This window comes from Cheilinus undulatus, linkage group 23 (genome assembly GCF_018320785.1).
Source record: "Cheilinus undulatus linkage group 23, ASM1832078v1, whole genome shotgun sequence".
NCBI classification, from domain to species: domain Eukaryota; kingdom Metazoa; phylum Chordata; class Actinopteri; order Labriformes; family Labridae; genus Cheilinus; species Cheilinus undulatus.
Window position 1 is genome coordinate 16,240,335 of NC_054887.1, and position 11,079 is coordinate 16,251,413.

The window sequence follows — 11,079 nt, forward strand, 5'->3', positions numbered from 1 at the left end:
AGAGAAACTTCTGATTGAATCATCTTAAAGAGGAACACAGTTATGTTGAAAAGTTTATTATCTGTTACATGACAACATTGCAGACACTTAGAGCTTCATTCACCCCTGCACTCACTCAGCTTAAACAGATAGCTTCACTTGGATTGAGGAAATGCTATTCTTGTACTATTACACCATCTAGTGGCTAACAATGCAATTGTCCAGTCAGAATGAATTCAACAAACTCACACAGCAAAGCGATATAAATTCTCATTACAGTGCTGTACATGTGCTGGCTACATTCTTTTTTCTGATAATTTACACCAGATGGAAAGAAAACCTGCACGGTCCTTTAAAATAAAGGCAACAGCAGGTGGTAACATCACACTGATGACTTTTTAAGCCAAACATGGTACTGAAACAGATCTTTTTATTGTTTGGAATGGGCTTTGGTTGAAATATTACTCAACCTCAGCCTCTGTCAAGTCAGTTTAAGGATAGAAGTACACAGAGACATATTGCTAGAGACCACAAGAAGACGACATCATGACTTTATGTCACTGTGACACAGTTAAAACCTTTCATGGAAAGGGGGAAAAGTGCATGATGCATGGTCAAAACAATGCAGAGGTAGAAGCGTTTTTTTTTTTTGGAACAAAAACAAAACAAAAATTCATGCCTATGTGATACACTGTATAAACTCCAATTTCAAAAAAGTTTGGATGTTTTGCAGAATGTGAATAAAAACAGAATACAGTAGGTTGAAAATCCTTTCCAACCTATATTAATTTGAATACAGGGCAAAGACAACAAGACATTTGATGTCAAACTGATCAACTGTGTTTTTTCTTGGAAATATGCACATTCTGAAATTCCTTCCTGTAATGCATTCCAAAAAAGTTTGGTCAAGGAAAGACTGGAAAAGTTGTTAAATGCTTAAGAACACCCAGAACATTCCACAGGATGATTGGTAAGGTGACAGTATCTTCTCTGGGTAAAAAGGAGCACTCCTGAAAGTTACTCCTGATGCTCCACTTTTAGAACAGGCCACTTTTACAAAGGCTTTTTACTTTTTTGTTGCGCTACCAGTTGATTTAGGCTTTGTTAGTGGTTTATCTCAATTAATTGCATATGTCGATAACTCGAGAAAGACTGCTGGTAGATTTAAAGATAATAGTTACAAAACAATCAGAAAGGACATGCTTGTAAATGGCATCAAAACTTTCTACTAACTTTTGAAGCAGGACAAGTGGAAACTGAGGGCGGATTGTCAATGTAGATTATGCATTTTTATCCATAACATTATAAAAATTAAGAGCATGGAGAATTTTTACATGATTTCTAATCAAAGCTGCTTTAGACGGTTGTGTGATGCATCAGTGTGAGTAATCGGCATTTATTTAATTGCATTTTCACCTGTCTTTCATTAATTGAAATGAAAATTTCAACAGCACTTACATTTTTTAAAGACAAGTGCCTTGGTTTCTGGATATTTTAACTCCTGAAAGTCATTCACAGTGGATGATGGCGCAAGGTTCTCTTCACTGATTGACAGACTGCATGGGAAAAAAAGTCTATACATTCATGAAAAACGTTCCTCAACATGCAGTTGCAGGGAATTTAGAGACTTCTGTCTATCTACAGTCCATAATATCATCAAAAGATTCAGAGAATCTGGAGAAATTTCTGCTCATAAGTGGCAAGGCTGAAAACCAACACTGAATGCCGGTGACCACCAAGCCCTCAAGCAGCACAGCATTCAAAACCAGCTATTGGATATGGAATGGAAATCAAGGTGGGCTCAGAAACACTTTGGGAAACCATTATCAGTTAACACAGTATGTCGCTGTAACTATAAATGTAACTCAAGAGGCAAAAGACCATCAAGACTTTGACCAAATCTAGAGCCAGATATACACTGCAAACTCATCCAATTCAGCCATGAATTTTGAGTCGCACGACTCACTTTGAAGTCACACCGACTTTCAGTTGGATCATGTAACGTTTGCTGTGCCATGTACAGAGGGGTACGACGGCCAACCAGTTGCTCCCAACTGGTAGATTTCGGACATGTTTGCCATTTACGTCGTACAACTCAGACACTCCCACAGTGAGAGCAGAGCCACGAGCAGAATCCTCAACTTTGGGGTATTTTTTCCTTTGTAAACTGTCAGACAATGTCTTAAATTGTCATGACAACAGCAGGAATGGCTCACCCCCCCTCACCCCTGCTATAATAAAGGAAATAAACAAGCAGGATATAGTCCTACCCGTGGACCTCCAGCTGACCAGGATGGTGGTGCTGTTTTTGTGTGTGGGAAAGAAAGAAAGAGAGAGGGAGAGTGAGAGAGCAAGGATAGGACTTGGACCTCAGTATGTGAGACTTTTTCGAAGGAAAATCCAGTTTTCTGTCAAGGTCCATCCAGACTTCACTCGTACAGTGTGAGAACTCAGGTTGGGCTTGACAGTCGGACTGTTTAGTGTGAGCACATAAATTGTGCACGATGGTTGTGCATGTCTGTGAAAGCTCTATGAACACTTGATAGGTACATACAGGTTTTGGAGCAAGCTTCCTCCATCCAGATGATCTCTCTCTCAGGGACATCCCTGCTTATTTTAGCAAGACAACAACAAGCCACGTTCTGTATGTTACAACAGCATGGCTTCACAATAAGAGTGTGTCCATCTCCCAATGAAAAGGTATTGTGCATTTTAAAGTGCAAAATATGACAACAGAAACCCTACAATGTTGAGCCACTAAAGATGTAACTCGAGTGAGAATGGGAAATGGAAAGATTAGGGTCTTCAGGCCCCAGACGCTTACTGTGTTTTTGGAAGAAAAGGGGATGTGGTTAACATGCCCTGACCCAACTTTTGTGGAACATGTGACAGGCTACAAAATTTACAATGTGTGTATATTTCCCTTAAAATAATACAGGTTGTGACTTTGAATGTTGAATATCTGGTCTTTGTGCTGTGTTCAACCGAGTATAGGTTGGGTAACATTGCTGATCACTGTGTTTTTTTTTTTTGTTTTTTTTTTTTTCATATTTTACAAGATGTCCCAATTTTTTTGAAATTGGGATTTTAACTTAGTACACATAAATGCTGACAACTGATACATCTGGGGTCCAAATGATCAAGTTGGGGCATGTGATGGTTTTTGGTTTAAGACATGTCATCATGACATGTAGATAAGCTCATGCGGGGTACTGTGGATGTGCTGATGGCAGGAAATCACCTTTAACGTACAGGCTGCTTATTCTAAACAACTGTGCACATAGATTTAACAAGCAAGCACAGATTCCGCACTTAGTACAAAATTGCCACAATGACTGCTCTTTAGTCCGTCTCTTCGTTCTTGCTTGCTGAAACGAAGCATTCCTACCAGAAGAGCCCCTTTAAGACAAGCCATACAGCACACAGACTGTACACAAAGCCTTTACTGTCTTCTTCATTTTCCAATTTCCCCCAAAGGCACTTTAGATGACCTATGCTCCAGTTTGGCACTGGATCTGACTGGAAGAAGAGAGTCCGTTTAGCTCCATTCTGCCCCACCTTTTTATTCTGTATCCAAAATATTTCCACATTTGAATCCAGCCTTTATTAAAAAAATAGTATTCATCTTCTTGTTTGGCTTTCAGTAGAACTCGATCAGATACTCCGGGTAGATCTGATTGCTGTCAAAAATGACGTAAATCTTTGGGTTGGCCATATCGTCTACGCAGCTGTCGTAAAAGTTGGTGAAGCTTGCATCCTTGGAAGGCGGTCTGCAGTAAAGGGGATGCCCTACGGTGTATTCTCCAACGATCACTCTAGCAAGGAACATAGTCTTGTAAGGCGGCTCGCAAGCGAATATTGGCGGGGCAAGTCCGTGTCTCTGTAGGGTGGTGTTGTGCTTCCCTGTGGTGTGACAGAATTTACTGGAATATTTAGCATCCCGGGCAAAGTAGCTCCCTGCAGAAAGGAGAATAAGTGTTAAAGAATCAGACAGAAAAAGTTAATTAGACGTTTTTATGTTACGCCACACCACAGAAAGGATCTACCTTTGCCATAGACATCGCCATGGCTTCCTGTCAGCCGCCAGTCAAAGTTAAAAGTACATATAGCTTGTATGTTGCTGTGTCCTGTGCCATGAAACAGCATTCGCTCTTCAATATCCAGTGTGCGCTTGACTTTTCGCAACTGGGTTTTCTTCCTTAGAACCAAGGAATGTTAACACAACAGGATAACACAAAACTTTATATCACTTTTTCAGTGTAATGTAGCTCTACTGATATGATCAGTTTAGTTTTCCAGTAATAACAGGGCTGTAAAAGGGAATACTTTAAATTACATTTCATTCTGTTGAGTAAGTTTAGCAAAAGATTTGGAACTTGATTTGAGCATGCACAGGAGGTAAATTGGAGCCTATGCAACAAAACAAATGTCTACCTGCAGAAGAACTCCCATAAATCCAGGTTCTGAATCCTCTGAATGCATTTAATCGGATGATCCATGGTCCTCTCATACAGTCTGGCAACTTCTTTAAACTCATAGGTGTCTCTTCCCAACTGAATGAGCTGCAACACAAACCAAACACACATTGGTACAATACAATCAACTCTTGGCAGTTAACCTGTCAAAACTGGAGACATACTAGAAAAAGCAAACAACTGTGTAGTTGAAATAATATCGAACACTTTGATATGAATTTTAAGTTTAAATTTCACACTGGTGACACAAGTTCTAAAATAGACAAAAGTTATCTTCTAAAAAGTGTAGTACGGTCCTTTTTTGTGTAAACCCTCCAAACCTATGTGGCCCTATGTGAAAAGACCATTGTCCCCCTTTGTTCAAACATGAATTAACCATGATCAACCACATTTTTGGAAAGCTAAGTTCAGTTTCCCTAGCCATACCTACTCCTGATTACTACCAGATCTGTTGAATCCAGAAATTCCTTAAATAGAGGGTTAGAGGGTTACGAAGCCATTTCAATGACTTTGGGACTCCAGCAAACCATGGAAGAGCCATTATCCACAAATAGAGAAAACTTGGAACAGTGGTGAACCTTCCCAGGAGTGGTCCGCCTATCGAAATTACTCCAAGAGTGCATCAACAACTCATCAAAGGGTGTTTTCAGACAGACACGGTTCTGGTCCTGGCTTCGGTTCCGGCTCCGTTCTGGAGTCTCAGAGCTTTGGTGCTTTCTGGTGAACCAGCCCGTGTTCACACCAGTGTAGACGGAACCAAAGAGGGAGGACATGATAGACATGTATCACCACGCCCAGCTCCACTTTAGCTTAAGTTTTTATTGCTGTCCTGGATTTCCTCCTTCAGTTTCTGGAGTTTATTGATTAATTGCTAGCATTCTGGTGAATCCACACAGCCAAAACTGGAGTGTTGAATTTTTAGTGTTAAACATTTCAGAGTTGATTTTAACCCCCAAAATCTAACTTTGACTACATTCAGGATTGCATGGCCTTCAGTGTTGGACTTATTTGACGGTGCTGATACATTCAGTGTTAATTCAACTCTGTAGAGAGTCAACTGATCTAAGCCCTGCCCACTGCAATTTCAAATTAGGGGGATTGAGTTTTCCCATCATGCTCCACAGCAGTGTTTAGATGTGTTTTAAGATGTATTTGGATGCTGGGATTTCTTAGCTTTGTTTCTGGTGGATTATTGTTTTTGATGACAAACACTTTTGCACCATGAGTGAAGTGGTCCACTACATCAGTCAGGTTCTGGATGTGTCAAGGCATGAGTCTATACTATAGCTTGAAGTTAGTTTGCAGCTTGTTGCATTATCTCTGTGCCTGTCTCTCTATTAAAGATAGTCATAAGACACCTTACTTTGCACAGGTAATTGCTATGAAATGGCAATATCAAATATGAAAAGTGCATTTGTGTAAAAAATTAAAGTTGTAAATATCTCAAAATAACAGAAAATGAATGGAATTAACATTATTATTGTGATAAGTACACTTAAATGTGTAAAAAAAACAACACTGTGAGTGTTAAACATTTATTCTGTCTGTGTGTTAAAATATGAACACTTTCCAAAGTCTTACTTTAAATCAGAACCTGTGACAATCATGTAAACTCACACTATGGGAGTTAAATTAACTCTGACTTCACCATCACTTCCACAGGTTCAGCATATAACTTCCTCTTCCTGGTTCTACTCTCCAGCTTCACCTTAAATTCTGTCAATGCCCAGATCACAACCAAACATTTGGTCCCATCAGCAGCCCACCTGTTCTCCATTTTCTGCTTGTCCTCACAACCGAGAATATGACACGCCCCCTGATGATGTAACGGTTTGCACCGAAGAACCACTATTTTTTGGTTCCAGTTGAGAACCAACTTTTCAGGTTCCGAACCAGCTTTTTTCCGGTTTTAACGCGCCAGCAGATTCAAAATAAGGTTCAGGAACCAGAACTGGCATGGAGCCCTGCCAGTCTGAAAGGCCTAAAAAAGGTCACAGAAGAACCCAGAACCACATCTAAAGACCTGCAGGCTACATTTGACTTAGTTCAGGTAAGTGTTCATGATTCAACAATAAGAAGGACACTAGGCAAAAATGGCATCCATCGGAAAGTTCCAATGCCAAAACCACTGCTGACCGAAAAGAACATCTTGATGATCCCCAAGACTTTTGGGAAAGTGTTCTGTGGAGTGACAAGACAACAGCTGAACTTTTTGGAGGGTGTGTGTCCAGTTACATCTGGCGTAAAACTAACACAATATTTCATAAAGGGAACATCATACAAACAGTCAAACATGGTCGTGGCAAAATGGTCTGGGGCTGCTTTGCTTCTTAAAGACCTAGACCACATGGCATGAATTCTGCTCTCTACCATAAAATCCTGAAGGAGAATGTCTGACCATCAGTTTGTGACCTCAAGCACAAGCACACTTGGGTTATACAGCAGGACGATTATCCAGAACAAACAAGCAAGTCCACCTCTGAATGGTTTAAAAATACAAGATGAAGGGTTGGAGTGGCCTAGTCAAAGTCCAGACTTAAATCCTTGAACAGGCTGTTTATGCCTGAAAACCCTCCAATGTGAGTTAAAGCAATTCTGCAAAGAAGAGTGGACCAAAATTCCTCTACAGCCATGTGAAAGACTCATTGCTGGTGCTTGCTTGTAGCTGTTGCCATCGAGGGTGGAACAACCGGTTTATTAGGTTTAGGGGGCAATTACTTTTTCACATAGGTTCAGGTAGGATTGAAGGGATTCTTCCCTTTAATAAATTAAATCATCATTTAAAAACTGCATTTCGTATTTACTTTGGTTATCTTTGTCTAATATTTTTTTGATGATCTGAAACATTTAAGTGTGACCATCATGCAAAAAAGGTCATTCTAATTTCTGCAGCAATTCAGCAAACATTTGGGTTTTTAAATGACACACTGCTCCCAAACTCCTTTTACTGGAATGAGTGCTGTAAGATGTTGACAGCATCAGCTTTAAATATCTCCAGGGATGATGTGACACCACTGACTCAGCAAATTCTCAGTAAAAGAATCTGACCTCACCAGGACAAAATGCTCACCCTTTCCAGTCCTAGTAATGTGTGTATGTGAGTGTCTTTTCCAAATTAAATGAATGTGTGTTATTTAACTGACCTGATATGGCTCATCTGTATTGATTCTCTCCCAGTGACATGGAACAGGCAAGGCAAGGTTATCACAAATAAACCTGAAAGAATAAAAACACATTAAAAAGAGAGCACAGATAGCCATACAGGACTAATTGCATTTAGATCTCTTTTAAATACTGGTATTATTTTTGCAAAAGGATACTACATTTTCTTTTAGTGCATAAAGCCTCTTTTCTTTTTCCCTTATATTTTCAGGGAGATCATAATTCAAGGTCAGCTAAAGGCCAACTCCCTACGGATCTGGGAGGAAGTTACATAAAGGATTCCTAAAGCTGGCAGATGTTTGGCCCGTTTTTTCATTTCAAGCACCACTTCACAACCTCATCCTGGAGACAAGAGGGTCTCTACGTGTTCACTTCCAGTTATACCTGAAACCAGTCGCAGAATGGAGGGAACGTTTGATTGGCCGCTGTTTCCCTGTTGTTACGTTAATTTGCCGCATAACTGTTGAAAAATAGAAAAAGATTAACACCACTTTTACATTTCTGAATATCATTATTATGATGACATGCCTACTGTATTAATTTACCGGAGAAGTCCAGCCTGTAGGTGTACTTTGCTGTGTAGAACTCCATCACACCTCTCTGGTTTCTGTTGTAGCACTGCTCAATCTGAGCGCTGGTCACAGAGCAGGCTGCACTGGGATCAATCTAACAGGGAGATGAATGAAAACAATTAACAGACTGACCCCAATATAACATGATTTCCCCCTTTGAAGCACACCGGGAAAAAGTGGGGTCAACTTATAACTAGGTTTGTCTTTTCTCAGAGTCAACAAAGTAACGGGAAATGCTTTTGCTTTGCATATCATATATTATATTGCTTGATGTCGTTTAGTACTGTGTTGCATCTGAGGGTATTAGCCTATATCATACTTTTGCATTACATATAATTGTACTGTACTTATGTATGGGCTTTTATCTATAAATGTGCTCCTCAAGTAAGTTGCTTTTACATGATTCTCTGGTCAAATCAGATCTAGGAAAGGCTGCTTTTTTTTTTTTCAATTTTGTGTGTCTGACTCCTGGAACAAGTTACAAAAGCTGGAAGTTAGTGAACTTTCAAAATTGGATTTTAAACCTCCGACCCTTATAATTTGTATAAAATTTACATCTAAATATATATAGAACTTTTCTTATATATTCTGTTTTTCTTATTTCAATTTTTAAGCTATTTTAAGCTTAAAGAAGACTAATTTTGTGGGTTTTGTGCCTTTGAGAGATAGGTCTACTGTCAACCCTCATACAGTTGGCGATCATACCCTACAGCTAATCCACGATGAAAAAAGTCAGGTCTTACAGCTATCTAGATATTTGCCTAGATAGCCTAGCTAGCTGGGAAACCCATATTGATAATTCATGTTCTTATTTACAATAAAGGCTGTATTTTTCAAGCTGACTCAAGGTGTTTGGTCACAATCAGAAGATCATGTTTTTGTTTTATCAGACTGTTTTGGAAAGTACAATCCAGTCTGCCAGGGCTGTCAGCCTGGTATAGTAATCTTTCTGTTCAGTTAAAATTTAAAGTTGCTTGTCTGGTGCTGACCTCCATGAAGGTTGTAGGGAGGGCTGAAAATCTCTCCCTGCAGTCCATGTATGAGCAGTGTGTTCTCAAGAAAAGAACAAACAAACAAAAAATGGACAGCGAGTTTCGTCAGATCCTTCTTACATCCTCTACCCCAAGTATGAACTTTTACTGTCTGGTAGTCAATACTGAGTCCATAAAAGTAAAACTTGTTAAAAATTTGTTTCAGTCCACCTTAGGATGGATATTTTTAAAGTGTTTCTTGAGGCCCTCTGTTCTCTTATCTTTTGCCTTTATATTTAATCTGGCTGTATTTTATATTCTCCTCATTGTTTATTATTATCATTTTCTTTGCTATATGGGTATGTGCAATGCATGTGGGTTATGTGGTTGGATCTATTATTGATATGTGCAACTCTGTATGTATATTATTGTTGCTTTTGCTTTAATTTTATTTTTATGTTATTATCTGGCAGCTTAATATATGTGCAGCACTTGAGAGTCCAAGAAAAATGTCCCTAAGGAAAATATAAAGTGCATTTTATCATAAGCGCTAGTCTCTTTGTGTCTATTAAAAAAAAAAACTCTCTAACTATTTGTCAGTTTTTAAATCTAATTTACAAACTGCATTTTATTCTACATTTCACTTGTTCAGACTACATATCATGTACATTTGCCTAGCTTGATGAATTAACATCATTTTATCAATAATCTTCAGATTTTTTTTCTCCTTTATTTTGTTTTGTAGATATTATGTAATTGGCTCAACATCATCATAAATGTGTTTATTTAATATTTATCTATGTTGAAGCTACAGACTGGAACAAGCTTGAAAGCTTAATCTGATACAAAGCAACCTCTCTCCTCTGGGGTTGGCCTTTCTCTAGTATGTATTGTGATTTATTGCATTGGATCGTATCCTAATTTTTTGAAATGCGTGCATCATATTATGAATGAATCACTTCACAATAGATTTCACAAAACACTGCCAACGAATCATTTTTTGCACATACCAAATACACAAAATATCAGGGAATTATCTCAATTGAACATTTAAACCACAATTAAAAGTTTGGTAACTTGTACTGCATGCAAAATTAACTACAAAACCTGATCATTACAGCTCCTCTGATATCTGATCTGTATACAGTTGTAGGCAATGGGTGACTTGAAGCTTATAATGCAATGGGATTTACAGTAAATCTCTAATAATCAGCCACTGCCTGGCATTTTCGTGCCTACAAATAGCTACAGCCTGGAATTTCACTCATTAATAGACCTTAAATGACTGAAATTTTAATGTGCTGAGTCTTGGCACTAGAGTTTCACATCATATCACAGAAGGCGGGACATAGCGTGCCGTGCTGTATAAAGTTGTCCTGTACTACCTCAAACATGTGCCACACCCCACACTCAGCCAAGTAGAACCAGCACCAGTTCGGCTCGGAGGTGTCCATGTCCTCCGTCTCTGGAGACTCCTCCTCGGACGCTCTCATGGCTAGCACAGCTGTATCTGAAATTCATACGTGAAAACACGACACAGACGAACAGCAACTCAGACTACAGAACGTAAACAAACCAAAATCATGTCAACAAACTCGAATGAAACAGGAATGACGAAACAGAGTTAGCAACCGTTTTCAGGTGCCGAACACAGCTATTTCAGACTTAACAGATGTCTTACCAGTTTTCAGCCTTTCTTTGTCGGGGTATAAACCCGCCATGCATTGTGAATAAACCCCCACAGGCACCATTTACACGGTTTAAAGAACAACTATCGCTACATAACATTCTCTTCTTCCTGTCTAACTGTTGTTTACTTTTATTTCCTGATTGCGTCACAGCGGACGTAATACGTCACTCCATGGAACTCGGCCCTCTGTTCTCGAGCCGTGTTCCCCTAAGTTTGTCTTGTCAGGTTTT

At 39.2% G+C, this 11,079-nt stretch overlaps 1 protein-coding gene across 2 annotated transcripts; it reads right to left on the reverse strand.

Annotated features, from left to right (window-relative positions):
• Nucleotides 1-73: 73 nt before the first annotated feature.
• On the reverse strand, nucleotides 74-10,981 carry LOC121505499 (protein mono-ADP-ribosyltransferase PARP11-like). Of its 2 annotated transcripts, none has more exons than XM_041780888.1 (8): nucleotides 10,841-10,981; nucleotides 10,545-10,669; nucleotides 8,162-8,282; nucleotides 8,001-8,076; nucleotides 7,598-7,670; nucleotides 4,414-4,541; nucleotides 4,026-4,177; nucleotides 74-3,936 (listed from the first exon to the last, which is right to left on the reverse strand). In XM_041780888.1, exons 1-8 carry the CDS (start codon nucleotides 10,908-10,910, stop codon nucleotides 3,620-3,622), a joined length of 1,062 nt encoding a protein of 353 aa, XP_041636822.1. In that variant the 5' UTR covers nucleotides 10,911-10,981; the 3' UTR covers nucleotides 74-3,619. The 2 variants fall into 2 exon arrangements, with proteins under 2 accessions (XP_041636822.1, XP_041636823.1); XM_041780889.1 differs by having other exon boundaries at nucleotides 10,545-10,716; nucleotides 10,841-10,966.
• Nucleotides 10,982-11,079: the final 98 nt, after the last annotated feature.

Coding starts and splice junctions, on each gene's coding strand:
- LOC121505499 (XM_041780888.1), bottom strand. CDS start 10,910: ATGGTGCCTGTGGGGGTTTATTCACAATGCATGGCGGGTTTATACCCC. Junction 7,671..8,000: donor CATTCTGCGACTGGTTTCAG/GTATAACTGGAA, acceptor TTATTCTTTCAG/GTTTATTTGTGATAACCTTG. Junction 3,937..4,025: donor TGGCGATGTCTATGGCAAAG/GTAGATCCTTTC, acceptor TCCTTTCTGCAG/GGAGCTACTTTGCCCGGGAT.